The sequence below is a fragment of the Cynocephalus volans genome, chromosome 8, assembly GCF_027409185.1.
Source record: "Cynocephalus volans isolate mCynVol1 chromosome 8, mCynVol1.pri, whole genome shotgun sequence".
NCBI classification, from domain to species: Eukaryota; Metazoa; Chordata; class Mammalia; order Dermoptera; family Cynocephalidae; genus Cynocephalus; species Cynocephalus volans.
Window position 1 is genome coordinate 98,098,899 of NC_084467.1, and position 22,959 is coordinate 98,121,857.

The following is a 22,959-nucleotide window of genomic DNA, read 5'->3' on the forward strand; positions in this document are numbered from 1 at the left end:
GGGGTGCTGAGGGACTCAGCCACAACCGCCAGATGTCCACATCCAGCCTAGTGATGACCAAGCCTTCACAGTAGCCCTCTGGGCTCCTGAGCCAGAGTGGGGGAGCTGAGGGCCTCAGCAACATCCCCCCAATGACTGCATCCAGCTCAGCGATGATCAAGAATCCATAGAAACCCACTGGGCTCCTGAACCAGGGTTGGGGCAACTGAGGGCCTCAGCCACGCCCCTGATGTCCACATCCAGCCCAGCGACAACTGAGCCACTACCAGAAACCCCCCAGGCTCCCGAGCCACAGTGGGGGTACCTAGGGCCTCAGCCATGCCTCCCTGCCTTCTGCAACCAGGTCAGCAAAGGAGCCACCATGGGCCAGCCCTGTACCCCAGCTCTACCTCTGTCCCCCTCCCTCCCTCCCCCCACCACTGCTCCTCAGCATCTTTGAATGTAATAATAATAATAATAAATAAATAAATTTTAAGAAAAAGAAAATAGCTCATAAAAGTGCTTTACGATGATTTACAAAATGTGAAAGGCTGGGTTGTACAGACTGCTTGGTGCACTTCAGGTTGTTTCTCTTAAAAAAAAATTAGAAAAAGCTACAATGTTGTACTGTAGTCCTTTGGTTTTATTTTCTGGGATAAAAAAGTATAGGAATAAATGTTTTTCAATAGTCTTCTTCATGATATCCTTTAAAATACCTTATGAAATGCTTATTTCATGTTTCCTACTTATCAGTATTCAGCAGTGTCACTGTCGGCCTTGATGAACTGGTTGAAAATTTCAGAGCAGAATGAGTAACTTTTGTGAGCCTTTCCTCAATCCCTGAGAATCATAATCATCCAGATATATTTTATCCTTTCATCATAAATCTCTGGAAAGTAGTCGTGTTCGTTCATTGTTTATAGGGCAAGGAGCAGTGTCATAGAGGGTTGATCCATGTAAATTGGCTTCCACCCGTAAAGAAATTTTCTGGAACAGAAAAGAAAATTATATATAGACGTTTGCTCCTTAAATTGAGATCACCTTTTCAGTATGTTCTGTAGACTATCTTTTGTGATTAGAAATGTAAATCAACTCTAACAGGTAATAAGAGTAAAACACTTGTTGCACTGCCAAAGATACCATCTTTAGTACCAACTGATCTGGAAAAACCAAGCATTTGTATATCAAATTCCAAAGTGAGAGTCCATAATTAATTTTCAGATAACAGAAACTGGAGGAAGACATCTTTTTAATTCAGAAAACAAGTATTCTAATAATAATAGATCTCAATTAAGTACAGCATATTGTATACTATGCCCACATTTAGGGAAGACAAGTTCCTTGTCTTTCCTTGGTTTCTACTAAGAATCAGTAAAACAAGGTTGAGAACGGCCTGTGTAAATGAACAAAGAGTTGATGAAAATTCTAAGAAATAATTACTTTGAATTTGTTTTACAACCCCATTTTCAAGGTTAAACCTTGCTAGCAATACACTGTATCTCCAAACACAGAAACAATTCACCCAACAAGTTATTCTTCTCACATCATTGTTTATGGTGCCAAATTTCAGTTTATTTATTTATTTTACTTTACTTCTGTTTTTGTTGTTGTGCCAAATTTTAAACAGTTAATTTTCAAAAAGGCTGGAGACTTGCCTATGGGAATTTCTCTTACTCAACCTGAAGGAAGTTTGACTGCATAAATCTAATACTCTGTTTTCTTACCTGAAAATCACGGATGTAAGTCAGGAAAAAACCAAAGAAGGAAAATGACATAGACCATTCTGTTGCAGTAGTGATTATGTGAAGTGCATAACCCTTGAGTGACAGGGGAAAAAGCAAATTTTGTGAAACAGAATTTGTCAAATGATCTATACTATTTCAAATATTTTAAAAACCTCAATTCTTATAAACCAATCTACCTTCTGAAAATCAACCCTTGACTTACTGAGCATGCCTCAAGAATTAAAGAGCAGACATTAGGAATTCTTCCTAAATGATACTAGCTATCTTATTTTCACCTAACAGTGAATAAAATTTCCACTTAAATAACTAAGACAGAACAGGAAAATTTCTACTCTACAATCAAGGAGTTACCGCCTTTCCCAAACCCATAAGACTCATAAAATGTCACTAAGAAAAGTTTAACAATGCTCATGATAAACTTAGTTAAGTGCTATTTCTAGAATACTGAATAATACATGGGTTATAATTAGGAGAATCTAGTAAGTTATTTCAGTCATTCATTCTTACAAACATGTCCCACTCATGGATTCTTAAATAAAACACCACTGAATAGTTTGTGAAAACAGATTAACTCATTTTATTATCTATTTGGTGTATGTCCCTCCTCTTTTATTCTCAGGATCATATCCACTACAGATGGTCCTCGACTCGTGATGGTTTGACTCACAATTTTTCTTCTTTACAATGGTGCTAAAGTGATGAGCATTCAGCAGAACATCAATAAATTACATGAGATAGTCAACACTTCATAATAAAATAGGTTTTGTGTCACATGATTTTGCCCAACTGTAGGCTAATATAAGTGTTCTGAGCACATTTAAGATAGGCTAGGCTAAACTACGAGTTTGGTAGGTTAGGCGCATCAAATGCATTTTTGACTTAATGTATTTACAACTTGATGGGTTTATCGAAACAACCACACTGTAAATCAAGGAGCATTTGTATATTAGAACCCAAAGTCAGAGTCCACAATTAATTTTCAGATAACAGAAAGTGGGAGAAACATCTTTTCAATTCAGAAAACAAGTATTCTAATAATAATAGATCTCAGTTGGGTATAGAATACTGTATACTAATTCTGAGAAAACACTTTTGCCATTACAATTCTCTTTGCGTCTTGAAAATATTCACAGATTACAAGTGACAGAATATGAAAGGTTCAATATAAATTCTACCATATTTAGAAAATAATCCTAATATATAACTGACTATTCTACAAAAAAAGTTTCATTGTTGGTGATAAAATAAAAATACATCAAAATCAGCCAAAATAGTCATCATTACTATAAAACGAAATGTTACAGACTCTTAAGTTCTTACTTTGTCCTCAGGGTTCCAATGGAGTTTCTGTACTATATCAGTGCCAAAACTGCCACTGTGCAAAATTGACGAGCAAGTCAACACTATAAAAAAATAAGTCAAGGAAGAATCTCAGAGAAGACCTGTAAGATTAAACTAGATTTAAAACAAAAATCACTTTAAAGGTCCAAAAGGATTATTCACACATTTGTTGCCAAAGTCCAAACCCATTTTCTTAGACTTAATATGGACATGGCAGTAATAAAACTAAAACTGCCCAAAGGATCACTGTGAAATACTTCTCAAACCCCTCCTCTTTGCTCACAAAATTAGCAGTTCTGTCACAAACTTCTGCTAGATAATTTTCTTAGCGAGGGCATTAACTCATTCTTCATTTCTCTGAAGTGAGTATGATCAGGCTAAACATTATCTTGTTTCTGTTCAGTTTCTAAGGTCCTAAGACAATCTGAATTTCATGTTTCAAATCCTTTAGTTTAGGGTTACTAACCTAAGAATCTCTCCTACAAAAATGCTGCTTACTTGCCAGTAGTATTCACTTAAATTTTATTGTTCAATTCCCTTCCGAGTATAGCCACATTTCACAACGAAGGATACTGCTAAATGCACTTATTCCACACCAGATAACCAACAGTAGTCTGATCCAGAAGACTTGTTTGCCATGAATTTTGGGTTGCATTTGGTAGGAAAGGATGGTCTGAACAAACATATATAATGAGCCCATACCAAAGGTGAGCACAGCTCCACTTACATGTGCAACAAGAAGGGTTGTTTTCTAAGAAGTACAAAGAAGAAATAAGTCAATAAAAAACTCAGAACACATTGCCAATACAATATTTTAAAGCACAAGCCAGAGATTTCAATAGGACACTGAGTGAAGAAGCTCTGTAGATTCTACAAAAAAAAAAGTATTTTTTTGTAATCTTCTTTCATAATACTCAGCATAAACCTGAGAATGACAGTAAAACCAAACTATTTTATGTGCTGTCACTAAAAACATGATAGTCATTATTCATTTATTCTTTTACTCATTTATAATATGTTTCTTGGGTGCTTATTAAGTGTCAGGCACTGTTCTGAGTCCTTGGATACATTAGTGAACAAAACAGATAAAAATCTAGCTCTCACAGAATTTAGTAAAGGTGCACAAGCAATAGATAATAAGCTTAAGAAATAAGGAAATCTCATAGTATGCTAGATGGTGATAAAGGTTACAGAAAAAGAGTACAAGGTAAATAGGATTAGGATGGCTGGGAGTGCTGAGGGTAGAGTATTTCAACATAAATCCAGTTTACATTTAAATGGAATTTAGAGACTTAAGAAATGAAAACATAGATCGGTTTTGATCATGCAACAAAGGATTATCATAAATTATAGTTTTTTTCACCTTTACCTTACTCTTATAGGTATCTATTTACATTTTACTTTTTACTGTTATATATACCCTCTGCTTAAAAGTGAACAACAATAGCTCTCTAAAAATTCTACAATCAAAGGTTTTTGGTTGAGTCACTCTATTTTTCTCAACTACTGTCATTTGTATTTCATTTGGTTGAGAAGGTACTATACAGCACTTGGCACACAGGGTACTTAATGACTAAGAAAACAAGAGATGTTAGGGCTTGGTTCCCTTATGTACAATCAACTGTGCTATTTCACACAGAGTCCAATTTTCTTTTATAGCAGATTCCTAGTATAAAGATATAAAATATTACAATTTATTTGCAAAAGGCATTGATTTCTTTCTAAAAAGAGAAAAAGACTACTTGTGTATAGTTTGGGGTGTTATAACTGGCAAGAAGATTTGACTATTGGGAAGGGAAATAAAATGTTATTGCCATTGAGGGTAAAAAAGAGAAAGAATAAATAAATATTCAACACCCATAAAATATAACACAAAATGGTAATATCTTTTCGGTTCATAATAATGTGAATTTATCTACGGATATAGTTAAAAGCTAGAAGGACATCAGCAAAAATGAAAATGACTTTTTAAGGGGTGAATTTTCCCCTTCCACAATATTTTCGCATATATTGATGGAGCTCAATATAGATATAGCCTGATCAACGCCGACTTGTAGTCAGTACAGTTCCATCAACAAAATCCCACAAATTAAACAGCAAAATAAAGAACGAAGGGAAAGCATTTACTATATTTTTATCATTGAAATGGAGGTGCGTAAAACTGGTTTTAATCAGCAGTTATTTTGCTTAATACATTTAAATTTGTCATTTTAGAGACTAGGGAAACATAAGGAAAACTCTTGAAATGAACAGATGAGATTACTAAACATATCTTTTCTATGGAATGCTAAGGCCTCTGGTGATTACCAGACCCTACAAGAATGCACTTTTATTTGGCTTTGACTAGGCTATGTGACAGAGAAAACTTCTATAACTATAGAAGTTATATGTAGAATCAGAAGTTAACTTACAGAACACTGATAGTAATACAAATAATTCCTATCCATAGAACTGCAAATTGTATCCTACTGAATGCAATTGATTATCACTCTGTGAATTATGACCAGTTTTGTATCCATTCCTAAATTTACCATTCCTTATACGACTATAAAGTGTAGTACCGTGACTTCTCTTTTGAACTGGTTTGTCATATCTACCAATTCCCTTATTAATTAATAAGTTAAATAAAACCTTTGACACATGTACACAAATCATGATTTTATCCTCTTTAAAAATATATCCTTTAACAAAGAAAGACAAAAATTTACCGCTTGACAAAACCAAGACAAACAAGAGAAATTACACAGATATGTGTGGTCAGGAGCAAATCTTTGATATAGAATTTATACATTCCATGTTGAGTGATCTGTAATCTTTGCTTAAAAAGTTACTGAAACTTAGAAACGAACTTTTGCTTACTTCTTATCTCTTCCAAAGTCTCCTTGAGAATAAATTTTCTAGGAAGGGAGAATGCCACGTGATGACAAAATTATAGTTATACTTCCACAAGCCAAGTATTATTGGCAACTACCAGAAGCAAGGAACAGATTCTCTCTCTCAGCCCCCAGGAAAGAACAAACCCTTACCAACAACTTGATTTCAAACTTCTGGCCTCTTGCATTTTGAGAGAATAAATTTCTGTTACATTAAGCCACCCAGTTTGTGGTCTTTTGATATGGCATCCCTAGGAAACTAACACAGACTTCTGCTTACTTATCCCTTCCAAGTCTCCTTAAGGATAAATTTCCCAGGAAGGGAAAAATTCTTCTATGTGGGCACTAAGGACACATACCACGTGTTTGTTCTTCTGGATACTATACACATGCGTGTTTTCAAAGAAACTCAACTTATATTTTTTAAGACAGATTTTTCAAATACCATATTATAGCAGTTATTAGGCATCTCTATAAATTCAGGCAACTACAGTGGTAAGTGAATTTTTTTCCAACCTGCTTAGTCCCCTTGGCCTCTCTCAATAAATTCCTTAACACTTAATGAGAGGATGTTTGTCCTAAATATAGTATGCCAGGTGCTGGGGATATGAGGTGAACAAAACCATTATGCTTATAATTAATGGAGAAATACAGCAACTAAAAAATTAAAGAATAAATGTAAACAACCATTAATATAAAATTAGATTGTAATAAGATCTATGAAGAATCAGTTTCCAGAAGCACAGAGAACACGAAAAAAGAAAATTGAAATATATTACAGCAGCAGCTGACAGAAAAGACTTCCCTGAGGAAGTACAGTCTGCACTGAGACCTTAAAGATGTCTAAGCCTGTTTAGGCCTGAGCATTGTACATACCAAACAGAGGAAACATCACGAGAAAAGGAGTTAAATAAGCTTATCTCATTTAAGGAACAAAAAAGGTCAGAGATATAATGGAGACATTAAGAAGGGGAACGATGCAGACTAAGGCTGGAGAAGTGGACAGGAGCCAGATCATACAAGATCTTTGAGTTAATTAAATTAAACCGTTTATCAAATTATTTTTTCCTCTCTTGATTATATCTCTTTCCTGGCAATTATGGAACTCTAGAGCTCCAAGTAAGGGTACAGGGAAACAGAGGAAATGTATATACATTTCCAAAATATCCCTTTGCCTGAAATATAAAGAACTGATTAAAAGAATGTAAGAGTGAATACAAAGGAACCAATGAGGAAGCTGTGGTAGTGGTTCAGATGAGAGATGATGAAATCTAAATTGCTTAAGAAGAAGATGGTAGGGAGAGAAGTAGAGATGGGAATGGAAAGAAGCAGATGTGTTCAAGAAATATTTAAAAGGTAAAACCAATAAGTCCCTACTCTGTCAAGCCTCTCTTCCAACCCAAGATCTATAATTACAAACCATTTACAGACCTTGGTTTATGTACAATTTTTCCTGCATAAATTAATGTCTGCAAAAGAAAAGGGGGAAGAGGAGGAAGAGGCAATGTGCTTGCCACTTTAAATAAATAGTAAAAGTTTAATCAGAAAAAAAGGAGAGCTGTTTGGTATTGGGGTAATGCTACAGGATGTGCTTATAAATAGGGCCCAGCAATGAAGCCATCAGTGAACAATGAAGAGGACATTCAAAGTTGCATGAAGAGATGTAATCAAGAGAGAAAAAGTAATTTGATTCATATTACATGGCCAAGGGGACTCCTGTGGTAAAGGTAAAGTAGAATGAAGGCTGAAAACAAAACAAAGCAAGCATATAAACTGTCTTAGGTGAATGAGATAAAGGTAGAAAGTCAGCTTGTGTGGGTACTATCAGGAACGGCTATCGGAATTTACTGGGTTGTGTAAACAAACACAGTAATGTGCCGTATGAGGACTTTTTGGTCTATGACAAACCACATATATGATGATGGAGGTCCCATAAGATTATAATGGCTATACCATATAACCTAGGTGTGTAACAGATTATACCATCCAGGTTTGTGTAAGTATACTCTATGATGTTCACGCAATGACGAAATCACCCAACGATGCATTTCTCAGAATGTATCCCTGTCCTTAAGTGACACATGACTGTATCTGGAATTCATTTTTACCATACAGGTGATGAAAGATATGTTAAACTGATCGAGGGACAACTGGAGCAAAGAATCACTATCCATACACTAAAAATTCCCCAAAACATTTTTTAACACCGAGCTACTGAAACTGATTAGGGAAGGCAGGACTTCATTTGCAGCACAGACAGCTAGCTAGTGGTCCACCAAAATTTGTATTCTTCTTCTATAGTATAAAGTTGCTCCTAGAAACTAACGCCAGAAAAACTACATTTTCCAGCACCCTTGTCCCTATCTAACAAATGAATGTCAGTGGAATGATGTGAGTCACTGTCAGATGACAAAGATTCTCTCGACCAAATTCTACTCAGAGTCCTCTGAACTTGCTTCTCAACTAGGCCCTGACTAGAGCTTCCACATTGTCTCTGCATTGTCCAGTTTCAGCAAGAATCCTGCTAAATCCGTTTAGCCAGAATTCTTCATCCTCAATATCTCATCACCCTCTATATCAGATATGATATCTGATCACCCTCGATATCAGATATGATATCGGATCAGGTTCCTCATCCTCCACCACCCTCCAGGTGATGTCTGATCACCCTGGTCTGCCTTCAGCAAGAATCCTGTTAAGTTGGTATAGGCAGAATCCCTCTTTACTCCCAAGTTTTCCTCTTAGTAATTTTTTATCCACTAACCCCCACCCTACTGCTTGGCTATAAATTGCCACTTTTCCTTGTATTTGGAGTTGAGCCTAGTCTCTCTCCCCTACTGGTCTCTCTGTGAAGAGTTCACAAATATTTGGTTATGGCTAACTGCTACTTTAACATTAAGAATTCCCTGAGAAAAACAGTAAGAGCTATAGATCCCCCCTATACTTCCTCATATACAGAGCCAGGTACCTAGGAACTCAGGCAACCAATGGAAACATCAAAACAAGTGTATAAAATAGGTAAATGATTGCAACTTGTTAGGCATATTTCAAAACAAAACAAAACAACCAACATTCAGATATGTAATCTTGTCACTTATAATCTATATTCTCTGTTTGGTCTTGAAGTAATCTCCAACTAAGTAGTAATAAAGAGTCTAGTAATTGTCCTGTGGATCCTAAAAAAAGTTAGGATATAAAATAATTTACACTTGTTCAGATTATTGAATATGAATTTTTCTAATTGTTAATGTAGCTATTTCTAAAAGGGTCAAATAATTTAAAAGCAGTGAATTCTATTTTAAGGTAAAGAAACAATAGCAGCATGTTACTCAATGTTTCAGGTTTCCTTTCTAACACCTATATTTATATACTTCAGGAAAATATCTATGCTGGGCTAAAACACAAACCTGGAAGTTTGCCACAATAGAAAGTCCTAAACAACTCAGTACTCCAAGTACAAGGCCAGCCTTGTTTAATCTGATGATATGGTTCTCTTCAGGATTCAGAGCATGAACTTGCTTATAACGAACATAAATGGTAGCAATGCCTGGGAAGAGATAATCCAAAAAACAACAAAGTAATAAATATTTGAGGAATAAAGTTGCCAGTGAAGAGTTCACAAAGGTCACTGCTATCAAGAAGCACAAATTTTCCTTTTAAAAGTTAATCTGCAAGAAGAAAACAAACAATAAAAACAGCTGTAGTTTTTAGGAACTTTTAAGGTTGCATCATGGAACTACTAATATCTCGTTTGCCTTCCATGGGTCTCATATTTACAAATATTTAGGACAAAACTTAAGGGATAAGTTTGATGTCTTCTGAAAATTTCTAATGCTTAAGAGTTACATAAAACAGAAAATATTTTTATGATTAGCTTCAAAGTCAAAAAAGTAATTAGTTCTAGAATAAGAATAAAATGGAAATAGGCCAAAATAACCCAAAAGCAAATAGTAGACAAATAGACAATTACACAGAAAAAAAAAAAAGCCCACTGTACCATTCTTATTAGCCAAGAAAGGGCCAAATTGAACTTTCTATTGCAGAAAAACTGCCAAAGAACTTAGCAGTACAGAAAACATAACAGAGATAGACTTTTGTAGATATGTTTCTGAAGAGTTTATTCATAAATTTCTAAAAATTGAATCATTTTCCTGACTTCTATTTTTGACTCAAGCAAATAATATCATGTAAAAGGGTGCAAATATTTAAAGTGATCATGCTTGATGGAAAAAATATTTTAATAAATCATTAATATAAATTTGGTTCAAAATAAATCAACAGGAATGCAAAATACTATTTTAGAAACTCCATTCCGTTGGCATTAGAGCATGGCTCAAAAGTCAAAATGGTTCCATCGCCATTCTCAAACATCTAAATTGTTTATCCTAAAGGAATTTAGTTAGGGTCAGTTGTGATCACTTGTGCCTATAGCTCTTTGTCCCCTACTGGTTGCTTAAGAAATCCATTTAAGTCCTCAGGGAATATTTAGTTATACTTAACTTGTATTTGGATGAGTAGCTGAATAGACTATAGATATTTTTTACAGGTTTATTTCCATAATTTAGCATTTCTAGGAAAGTGTTTTTCTTTCAAAAGGAGCATAACCATGATCAAAACACAGTGATAACAGTCTGGCAAGGATAACTAGAAAGTAAAACAAGTAAAACAATACTGTTTAAAGAAGAAAATAGCAATTTAGCTATTAATTTTGATTATTAAAATCACTCTCATTACTTACATAAAACTGCAGCGATATTTAGCATTGCCCCAAACAAACATTTTTCTGGAGCTACTGTACCAGTGTCACTGAAAGAAAAACAAGGTATGTGAATTTTTCACATTAGATATACACATGACCTGATCAAAGAAGAAAAGAAAAATAGATATACACATGTATTTCTTCTAAGGGATGAAAAGTAACAGGAGTTATTTCAACCCCTTTATCTTTTTAAGTCCAGAGTTCAACTCTTATTTTATAGAGAACACGACAATTTGAGTTCACAAATGTTTGTGCACTCCACTTTTTACTTACATCATTGAAGATTATCTCCTTTCCACATAGTAGAAATCAACATAAATTAACTTTCTAAAAAGCTATCCTTGGTATGTTCAGACTGTGTTATTGGCTTACCATCAATCAGGCAGATGCATTTATCTGTCTCACCAGAATATTCTCTAAACACCATAGGCCCTTTCAGAACTCTGCATTTTTGCATCTGTTGTTGACTCTGCCTGCAGTTCAATTAACACCTATTAAGCTACTGATCAATTAAAAAAAAATTATCAAGCACCTAGAACATGCCAGATACCATTTCAGGGACAGGATTCAATGGTAAATAAAACAAAGTCCCTGCCCTCACAGAGCTTATATTTAAGACCAGTTTTGAGTTACCTCCTCTCTACAGCCTTGAACAACTGCTCTTGCAGATAGTGATTCACAGAGCATTCTGTCCAGACTTCTATTAAAATCACTAACCACACTGCATTGCAATATATCTGCATACATGCCTATCTTTCAGAGCAGTGTGAAATATACAAACCAAGATTAAAAACCTACCATTTACTAACTGTGGGACCTTGAGTACATTCTTTTATCTCCCTAAGACTTTTCCTTCACCTACAAAATGAGGCTATCCGTTCCCTTCTAGCCTCATTGGATCAATATAAGGATGAAAGGAAAAGTGGTAATACATGTTCAGTACCTAGCAGAGTAGCAAGTTCATGAGAAAAACCCATTAAATATTAGTTTCTTTCCCTTCCCTCAAACTACTACAAAGATTAAAAAGACAAAGTCTTTGGCCTTGAATTGAAGTACTATAGGAGGGAGACTATCAGGATCTCAACTAAGACAATGCAACGGGAATAAAAAGGAAATGAAAAGTAACGATTAGCAAGGAATCAATAAGATCTGGTAAACATTTGGATTGGGGGGTTTAGGAAAAGGAAAGTATCAAACATGAATTCTAAGGATTGTTCCTTGTAACTTTACAATTCCACGAGTCTTTCTCCTAAAAAATAAAAATATACAATGATAATGGGGACACAAAAAATAATGTATTTGTAAAGAAATAATTATAAAATAAAATGTATCTTCAACATACAAAGATTTTGTTACTCTGATGCGCTGGGAATGGGGATTATAGGATTTTTATGTTCCTTCTATCTTTTAAATTTTTCCACAATGCATATGTATTATTCTTATAACCAGAAAAAAATTCATAATTTTAATAGTTGTATTCTAAATGATGCTCCTGTTTTGGATTACCCCATAAATAAGCAAAAGCATGCATTTCCAATATGGTTGACTAAGGGTGTTCCCTCCTTTGACTCTGGAACAGAATGACATAAACTAGCCTACAAATGAGAACAGCCATGCCCATCACCTCATTAGTACAGTACTTCAACCCAGTGGTCACCAAACTGTTTTGATCAGGTACCATGACAAAAAAATGTCTGACCATGTAACTTCAAAATATATGTATTTACTGTATAATTATTATTCCACATACTAAATATCAGTAAAGTTTAAATATTTTTAGATTTAAAAAATATGAGGATTCGGATCCCCATATCGGTCAGCCACCGAAACAACAACAAAACAAATATGAGGGTACTTCAAAAAGTTATTTTAATTCTGTTTTTCCAGGAACTTTTTGAAGTACCCTCATACACCCAGGTGTTCTAATATTTTCTTCTTGTACCAAGTAGCTTGTGTCATGCACCCCACTTGGGCATCCACTACTTGAACCAGAGAACACTTGATGAGTACTTGAATTGAAATTGCCTTAGAAGTGAAATTTACATTTGGTTATGACCTTTGGGGCTGTAACAACTAAACCTTTTCGATATGGTCTGAGAACTGAAAGAAACCATACAGTGTCTAGTTTAACATAATCATTTTGCAGATAAAGGAACTGAACTTCAGAGAAGTAAAACTAAGTAAAAGAGTTTAAATATATTAGAATATTGGAGAAAGATTACAGAGTAATACAAACTTCATTAGCAGAAATGTAAATAAGCAAAAGGAGAGAGTCAGAAAAGGAAATGTCTAGGACTTTATTAGAAAATCACATGCAATACCATCAGAGAACTGAAACTCTGAAAAAACTTCAGTGGCCTCTAAAATTATTAAAAGCTGTTTAAAATGAAAGCAGACAAATTTTCAGAAGGGGAAATAAAAATATTGAAGGAATATCATGAATCTTAAATATGCATCTTCTCTTGGAGTTACTAAAGAATGGTCTCACTCCTTAAACTACATGTTCCTCTACCAGAGTGGTGATTATTTATCAAATTATTTTTAGACTTGTAACCTTATATTTTAAAACATTTTTGGGCTTTGTAAATCTTCCCAAAGTATACTCAGTTTGTTTATATCCTTTGCGCCATACTATACCACTGTAGAAACAACAATTGTAAATGGTGATGCTCAGATCTTTTCTTGACATTTTAAAAAGATAAATTTAATCTACTGATTTATCTTCTTTTAAAAGTTTACTTCTTTCTGTGTTGGAAAGGCTATTTTTCAGAAGGTAAACAAATGAATAAATGAAACAACTACAACAACAACAAAGTAATGAATATTATTTAACAACAAAAAAAGCAATTCATTTGGCATCTACACAGAAAGATGTTTCAAAGGCATCGCATAGAGGTTGAATACTTTTTCGGGGGCACCTAAGTATACATCAGGTAGATTTATTTAGATTAAAACACTGGAAAAAATATTACAGAAAAAGGGATGGCCATTAGCTCACTTGGTTAGGGTGTGGTGCTGGTAACACCAAGGTCAAGGGTTCAGATCCCCTTATCGTCTAGCTGCCAAAAAATAAAAAATAAAAATAATAATAATAATAATAAAAAATTGGGAGTTGCTTAATCATATTTAATAATAGTATTTTAATAACTATGTTTTCTTCACCTCCCCTCCCTATGTAATTTTTTTTAACTTTTACATAAAAGTTTAAAACTTAATAGCTCAGAAACCATTTGTAGTGATCATGATTTCTCTGTGAATGCATAAATTGATGCAATGCTGTTAGAGGGATATTTGGTACTGTCAAGCTAAAAATGTCAATGCCCTATAACCTATATAGCAATCCCACTTCTAGGAGCCTAGCTCACATAAATATCAGCACAAGTACATAGTTATATGTAGTGAAATCTTCATTACAGTGCTGTTTGCAACAGCAAAAAAAAAAAAAAAAAAAAAAAGAACAAATAAGCAATTTATATGTCAACATGCTATCACTTTTTATAAATGAAACAAAATGAAAAACCCCAAAAAAGTTAAAAGTGAGAGGAAAGAAAGGAGGAAAAGAAGAGGGAGAGAGAAAGAATTTTGTATAATCAGAGATGACAAGCTAGAACAAACCAAACACTGGAAGGAAACCTATCAAATAATGAATCACCTCCGGGGGGCAATGACTGGAAAGGGTTAGGAAGAGATGTTCACTTTTTATTTTTATAATCACTCTGGTATTGTTTAAACTTTGTTGTTATATTTACTTATTGCTTTTGTAATTTGAAAAAAGAGGGTCAGGGACATAGCACATGCAAGTGAGAACCGTGCTTACATCATTAGTAGTTTTGAGATCTCAAAAATATTTCCAGGGCCAGCCCATGGCTCACTTGGGAGAGCATGGCACTGACAACACCAAGTCAAGGGTTAAGATCCCTTACTGGTCATCTTTATTAAAAAAAAAAAAATTCCAATACATTTTGATACGTAATGTGTCAAAAATACCTAATCAACATGTCATAAAGAGGAAGAGCACATCCTCAAGAGTCAAATTGCCCAGGTTTGCATCTTGGTTCCAACACTGAGTTGTGTTCCCTTGAATAAATAACTTAACTTCCCTGGACCTCATTTCCTTCTCTCTCAAGTGAGGATAACAGTTCCTACCTCATATGGTTGTTTGTAAGTATTCAATTATTTGAGACATAAAGAATGCTCAGAACATTACTTTATATATAGTAAGTAGATCAATAAATGTTTGTCATTACCATTATCTTTTCAGATTATTATTGTTGTCTGCAGCATTTTTGAATTTTAAGGGGAAAATAATTCCAATTCTATCTTCTAAAACAACCTCAAAGACTTATTTGGAAGACAAGGCATTAAGGGGTCACAATTCACTAACCAATTCACTAACTGAATTTTATTCCACTGTCTCCACATTTCTCTATCACACAGAAAGAGCCAAATACAAGTTCATCTTTACATACCCTCTATTGTTATAATGCTAGTGTAAAATCTGAATTTTAAAATGCTGACATTCAGCATTTTAAATGTTGGCTTCAATGTTAAAATATGAATGAAACATAAAAATCCTCCTATACAAGGAATACATTTTACTGACCTGATATAAGGCAATGCAGGGTCGACATGGTGGAGTGTTATTGCAGTAATATATGAAAATATGAAAGCAGCAGATGTCCAAATTACAAGGGCTGAAGGAAGGAAACTGAGGCCTTGTTGAAACCACCACATTTCACACAAGACTTCTGAAGTAGGAAAAACAAATTAAAAAAGGTAATTCACTAGGGTTTCCTCCATTCTACTTAAGCCATCTACTCCCACAACTTATCACCCTGAGCCATTCCACTTCTGAAGTCATCTTCCACGACATCCCCCAACACAGCTTTTGTTTTCTTAGTAAATGCAACCAAGATTCACCCACTTGCCATAGCCAGAAACTTTCTGTCTCATCTTCCCACACATAATCAAGTACCATGTACTGTTTATTCTGCCTCCTAAATTTCTTCAAATCTACCCCTTCTCTCCATCTTTACTGCCACTACTCTACCTAAATCACCATAAACTCTTGCTCAGCTTATTATCATGACTTCCTAAATGGAACTGTGATATTATGAAATATGTATTTGGTCTTTGTCCCATTTCCTGGCAAAAAACTCCTAAAACCCTTGAAATCTCCACAGTGATGAGTATCTTTTATATCTTTTTATATTATAATAAGATGACTGGGGACTGGCAGCCTCTAGATAGCTCAGGATGGGGGCTGGTCACAGGAAAGACCAAGTCACGATTAGGGAGTTGGGACTTTCAGCCCTACACCCCAACCTCCGGGGGGGGGGGGCGGGGGGAGAAGCTAAAGGTTAAGTTGATTACCACTGGCCAACGATTTAATAAATCTTGCCTATATGTAAAGAAGCTTCCATAAAAATCCAACAGGACAGGGTTCAGAGAGCTTCTGATAGCTGAGCACATAGAGGTTCCTGGAGGGTGGTAAGCCCTGTGAGAGCATGGAAGCTCCATATCCCTTCCTACATGCCTTGCCATATTTATCTCTTTATCTGTATCCTTTGTAATATTCTTTATAATAAACCAGTAATTGTAAGTTAAGTTATCTCTGAGTTCTGTAAGCCATTTTAACAAATTAATTAAACCCAAGTAGGGGCTGGTAGAAACCCTGATTTATAGCCAGTTGGTCAGAAGCACAGGTAAAAAAAAAACCTGGGGCTTGCAATTGGCGTTGGAAGTGGGAGGCAGTCCTGTGGGACTGAGCCCTCAATCTGTGGGCTCTGACACTATTTCCAGGTAGATATTGTCAGAATTGAATCGAATTAGAGGACACACAGCTGATACCTGCTGCAGGACCATTATAGGAAGTCATTATTTTAGACTAAGTTCCTGCACTAGGAACCACAGACCAGACTAAAACGTCAAAATGGAGTCAGTCACTCCTGCTAAAGTTCCACATCACCAAACCCAAATTAAGTTGTTGCCTGACTTTCTGAGAAATCAGGAGGGAGAGATAATGGCCAATTTTCCCAAAAGGCCAGTTTAAATCTTCCCTCTGTTTTAATCCTTACACTAAAGAAGTAACCTGATGTTAATTTTCCCAAAAGGCCAGTTTAAATCTTCCCTCTGTTTTAATCCTTACACTAAAGAAGTAACCTGATGTTAAATACTGTTATTTTTCTATTGTTCTGTCTCTACCTTACAAGAATAGTAAATTTGAAATGACTAATCTGCTTTTTGTTCTTTGTCTCTGCTTCCTTCAGCTCTTTTCTGTCTATAAAGTCAAACTTTCTTGCTCATTTCATTGGAACACTTATTCTATTTTATGGAATAAAATGTTGCTTGATTCTAGAATTACAATAAAGCCAACTGAGATCTTTAAATCTGTTGTAATTCTGTCCTTTGACAATTGGTTGCTGGTGGGAAGAAATCTCCACATACGAGGGTACTTTAAAAAGTTCATGGAATAGACTTAAAAGATAATAGAAACCTTTCCATAAACTTTTTGAAGTACACTTGTATTTCCTGATGACCAGAGAAGTATTTTGTGTTGATTACTGAGTGAGAGAAACATAGGAAAAACCAATATTAGTCTTGATCACAACTATCCTAGATTCCACCCTAAAACCAGAATGATGCTTCTAATTCTAAGATACCAATCTGACCACCTTATTCTCCTGCAAACAATAATTCAATAACCCGCTCCCCAAGCCCCTACAAATTGTCTTTCCTCCTTAAAATTGTCCTTGCATCATCTTACCTCTACTTATTTTTCTATATTTACCTCTGGCCACTCTTTCCTCCCAATTTTTTTCTCTAGCAGCCATCATCATCATCCTCATCATCCATACAAAAGCAAACACACAGTGTTTACTATGTGTTACCAGTGTCACTAAGCACTTTAAATACGTGACCTAACTTACCCCTCACAACAGAATTGCAGAGGTTAAGAGAGTTGCCCAAGGTCATAAGACTAGAATGTGGTAGAGACAGGATTCAAACTCAAGCAATTTGATGATAACATAGATTCACTATGCTCTACGCCACAGGAAACTTCTTGCAGATCTTTAAATGTGTCACGCTGTCTTGCGCCACCGTTCTCTTGGTCTGGATGACTAGACTACAATGTTATCACTTCCTCTACCCACTACCTAACTAGTTAACTTCTACAAATTTTTTCAAGTCTCAACACTGACAGCTGCAACTGAGTGTCCCTGCTTTGTTTCCAACAACACCCTTTCCCAACCAGAACATTCATCACATTTAACTGTTACTGGCTTGTTTGGTTTTATCGTCCTCACTAAATTTTAAGTTCTGTGAGAGCAGGAAACAACTATTTTGTTCACCATATTTCTAGCTTCTAGATACAGGGAAAAAAAAGAGGACCTAAAAACACACATCACCACTTTCTCCCTTAAATTCCAGACTGAGGATGTTGTCAAGCAATAATGAGTCAATAATGTGAATTAGAAAATTAGATATACATTAATATATCTTAATGCATTAATCTTTTAAATTTAATTTTTTTAAAAACAGGAATACTTTTATATTACAAGAAATTATTCCTATGCATGTGAGAATAATTTCATGTTTGGAGGAGTATCTTCTCATGACTTAAAAAATTTTGTTTCCCACGAACTTTGCAGTTTCTATTCTCCACAATCCTAGTCTACTGTGCTCAGCTTCCTCATCTCAAACTGACCTTCCAAATAATGAAATCTCAGCCATTTTTGACTTGCACTTGTCATCTACTCTGATCATGTGACTTGCTGCTAAATATGTACATTTACATCTTGCTAAATAAGTTTCTTTTCCTTTATTCCTAGAGTCACCATTATAGGCTTGACTTGAGTAATTTCTTGCCAGAATTATCATAATTTTCTCTTTTCTGTTCTTTTTTTCCTTGTCAGTCCTTAACATCCCATCAACATTTTTTTTCCATCTATTTAGTTAATCATGACAATTCCTTGCAAAAATCCTTTAGGTGCTTTCCCTTAGCACAGGTTTGTTTCTGAGACTATAATTCTCAGTTTGTATAAATTTTGAATCACTCCTAAAATCTTTAATTTTACATCTTTCAACTCTTTTGTTATTTTAATTTGTTTCTGATAATTCCTACCTAAAGTCCTTGGAAGTCTAGATCCATTATTTGTTAGTTCACCCATCTCTTTGCACATGTGTTTTATGGTTTTTGACTGTGAACTCATATTTGGATGATCTTAATCTGGGAGGATTCTCAAAGGCTTAAATTAAGGGTTAATCATTCCAGGGAGGATCTGTATTTGTTTAGGCAGGCACTCTGGCACATTACCAACTTGGACCATCTTTCCATTAATTTCTTGGCTTCTAGCTTTTTAGACCATGCAGAAATGTATATTTGAACCTTGAATCTGAGTGATGGCAGACATAGTTTCAAGTTTTCAGGTGGTATCTTTATTCCCCCACCTGAAGCTGTGGTGAAAATGAACAGATTCCTTTGTGATCGCTCTTGCAAAGAAGGAGTTATTTTTCTGGCCCACTTTCCACTGAGTATGTAGACTTTTGAGGGCGCTGGTTGAATTTCAGGGGAGGTGGTTCTCCAAGGCCATGAGTTGTACAATTTTAAGTGGAAATATTTTACATTTTGTTTTATGAAAAATGTCACCCACTGAGGCACAAGCACCATTTACCCAAACTACCGTGTAAATGGTACCTGCTGGAGTTGTGTACATGGGAGATCACAGGGGTATGAATTCTTTTTCTTTCTTTCTCTTTTTTTTTTAACAAGCTTGAAGAATGGAAGAGATATGAATTCTATCTCTCTACCTTGGGTAGGGAGCAGGGGAGCCTATCACCCATCCCTAATTATGCTTTATTTCTGTTATCAGCCAAATGCCCCCAAAAGGAGACATATTACTAGTTTACTACTCTGGTTTCAGCTCTTTGACTTTTTTAGTCCCGAGGATGTCCCTTTCTTTCCCACAAGACCTGTTATGGATTTAAAGGCTAATATTATTTATTCAGCATTTAGGTGTTTGGGTAAAGGGAATCTTCAAAGCATTTTGTCTACCCTCCAAGCTAGAAGCACAACCTCCTCCCCCTTTCATTGTTTTTGCATGTCTAAATCCTTCCCTGTTCTTCAAAACAAAGCTCAAAGGCTATCTTCCACCAAAACCTTCCCTAACCCTTTTGTATCTGGAAATAAGCATCCCTTTCTCTGAGGATACTTGATTTGCACGTCTTCTAAAGCATGAAAATTTAGGCGGGTGTCCTAAGTGAATAAAATCCTTACTGAGGGATTCTACTTCACCTAAAGTGTAGCAGAGGGCCTGGACCACAGTAATTACTTAACTTGTTGTGTGAACAAACAACCAAAACCAAATTCTCTTAATTCCCAAACAACATTACTAGTAAATAGCATTACCATTTTTCCAGGTTATTTAGATTCTAAGACTTCAGATTAACCTTGGGTTCTCTCTTCCAACAGACCTCACATGCTGTCACTAAGTGATGCTAATTCTATTTCTCTAAGTTATTTGCAACCATCCTTCCTCCCAGTTCACACTGTAACCACTTGAATCAGATTCTCAGTTCACTTGGCCTAAGCGGTTTTTGTTTTCCCCTCCATCCATTCTATCTGCATTGCCAAATTCACATTCTTAAAGTATTCTTCTGCTCCAGAATTTATTTAAAAATCTGTTAGATGACCTAAAATAATACCTGCTTCATGGAGGTTCATTCAAGGACTTAATGAGATAATACTTGTAAAGTACTATCATAGGTGATCAATAAATATTTGTTCCTCTTTTAGAATGTTAAAAATGAATTACCTGTTTTATGAGTTCACAAAATGTCAGTCTTCAGGTCTGTCTAAACTTGCACCTTTTGTAAATCCTGAGATCCACATACAAAAAAATAAAAGATGGTTGTTTCAACCCACATGATTTTAAACATGAACAATTTCAAGTCAACACACCAATACTGTTCTTCAACAAGACACCAGGCTATTGCATTATTAACAGGTTATTTTTCTTTACAGAGCTGATATTTGATTTTTTTATAATGATGTTCTATCACCTGAAATTAAAAAATATTTTAATTCGAGGATATCAATCTTCTTATCTTTTCTGAAATCAGACACTTTTTGCTGGCCTCAAAAAGGATAAAATAAAAGGAAAAACACCAACTTTTCTCCTTTAAAAGAAAGATAAGATGAGGAAAGAATGACAGCTTATCATTAAGCAGAATAAAGCATTAGTCTGTGAAGCAATCAAAGAACACAGCTGTAAGATCAGATTTATCTAAGTGCAAATCTTACCATTACCACCCCCTAGCTGTATGATTTTAGGCAAGCCACTTAGCTTCTGACTTACAGTGTTTTAATTTGTATGAGTCAAACCCTCAAAGCATTGTTCCTCAGAGTGAAACAGTAAGCATACAATAATAACGATAGCTGATTTATTATGTACAGTCATAACTAGCCACAAGTATGGTGAAAAGCCCCTATGTATAACTTTGTATGTGAGAATCATCTTGAATTCTAGGCTTGATGATTCTAGTTGTTCAAACTGACAATTTTGAGAAACAGGGCTTGAGATGATTTACCAGTTTGTTAATGAAAACTGAGAAATTTAAGTGCATGAACTAAATAAGGAAGACTACTAATTGCCCGTGTAATTTCACCTAGGAGAGCTGACAGAATGGTTGGGTAACTGCCAAACAAGCAAAATTAGAATTTCAAAGGTTATAATTCAAGAAGCCTTTCAAAATACTTGAAAATACGCAGGAATAAACTTCACATAGCAGTAAGAGTGCTTAACAAAAGTGCTTGCATCTTTCACCTGTCTTCTCTGCTTTTTTGAAGTCCCAAGAATCAGAACTGCAGTTACAATTTTTTTCTCACAAATATTTAAATGCCACTGGTGATAAGATTAATTCCTTATGCTGACTCCTCTAAGTGGTGACTGCTAAGAAATAATAAGAAAGTAAATTCTGGATGTTCCAAGTGAACAGACAGAAAGCCTGAAGCGGCTTTTAGAGGTTCTTTCACAGAACTATCAAGCCCAAAGCAAAGCATAATAGCAAACGGTTATCTTTCTAAACTCTAACTTGGCCTCCTGACAAATTTAGCAGTCTCGTAATGTCTAAATCCTAAAGACTCTAGAAGATTAAGTAACGTTTTCGTAAAGTGGATCAAATGTTACATGGAGAGACATGAGCTGAATCTTATGATGCAACGCAAATTAGAGAATTGCATTTAGGCACTTATTTAGAAATTAAAATTCGTGAGAACTAGGAAAATTACTTCTGTGGTGTGTCTTCTGTGTTTTTCAAATGCATCCTACAGTAAAGCACGGATGTGAGGATGCCAGGACAGCAATTTCCTTTCTGAACAGAGCCTATCCTCTGCGATGGAACTGCGCGAATGTAGTAGACTGAGCTCCGTGTAAACACAAGGTCGCCACCGATTTCAATTTCATAACTTCTCCCCGCTGTCCCCCGTCCCCCCCACCAGGCATCTGAGCCCAGGAGTGACAAAAGGAACACGTACTCAACCGTAGTTTTTGTGGGACTGGGGCGAAGGTTCTCAGTAACCGCTTAAACAAAACCAGAGGCATTAATTAATTAGACTACTGGTTTCCGGAGGCGCAAAGCACTAGGGCCTTGGAAGATGTGGCTCCGCTTTGCCTGGCGCAGGGTAAAAATGCAGGAGACGGCGCTTGGCACTAGGAACCGCCTGGGGCATGCGAAAAAGCCGGGGGGACAACCAAGGAAGAGGACAGAAAGGTGGGGCGCGGAGACCTGAGTCGAGCCTACATTCACCCCCGCCCTGTGGGTCCACCGGAGCCCGACCGCAGCTCACGCTACCCCGACCCCTCTCTAGTGCCTAGCACAAAATAGACCCCAGAGACGGGGCGAGCCAGCACCAGCCTCGCGCGCCCGCCACTGGGACGGAGGGTCCAGGCTGTGCCCGTTTCCCCAACCTGTCGATTCCACCCTCTGCCGAACCGCTCCAGAGCGGACCGGCTCCCAGCGCCAAGACCTGACCTTAGGCCCCCTTTCGGCCTACCTTATCTTGCTGACCCCGCCAGTGCCCGCCGCGGGCCCAGAAGCCTGCCCGCAGGATGGAAACGGGGCGGAACACTGGGGCGCGATCCCGAGCAGCCAGGCCAGCCCCGGGGCGCGCTCACCGACCGGAAGAGCACGCCCGTGCCGCCGCTCATTCCGACCCTGTCTCCCTTTACGGCAGTCGCAAAAGTGTGGGAAATTGCTGCCG

The 22,959-nt window shown here is 36.2% G+C and overlaps 1 protein-coding gene across 3 annotated transcripts; it reads right to left on the reverse strand.

Moving 5' to 3' along the window:
- Positions 1-493: 493 nt before the first annotated feature.
- On the reverse strand, positions 494-22,898 carry DRAM2 (DNA damage regulated autophagy modulator 2). Of its 3 annotated transcripts, XM_063106363.1 has the most exons (9): positions 22,753-22,898; positions 20,513-20,576; positions 15,301-15,445; positions 10,677-10,744; positions 9,346-9,485; positions 3,639-3,816; positions 3,045-3,127; positions 1,704-1,796; positions 494-966 (listed from the first exon to the last, which is right to left on the reverse strand). In XM_063106363.1, the coding sequence occupies exons 3-9, from the start codon at positions 15,429-15,431 to the stop codon at positions 859-861; spliced, it is 801 nt and encodes a 266-aa protein (XP_062962433.1). In that variant the 5' UTR covers positions 15,432-15,445; positions 20,513-20,576; positions 22,753-22,898; the 3' UTR covers positions 494-858. The 3 variants fall into 3 exon arrangements, with proteins under 3 accessions (XP_062962433.1, XP_062962435.1, XP_062962436.1); XM_063106365.1 differs by lacking the exon at positions 20,513-20,576; XM_063106366.1 differs by lacking the exon at positions 15,301-15,445.
- Between the last annotated feature and the right edge of the window lie 61 nt (positions 22,899-22,959).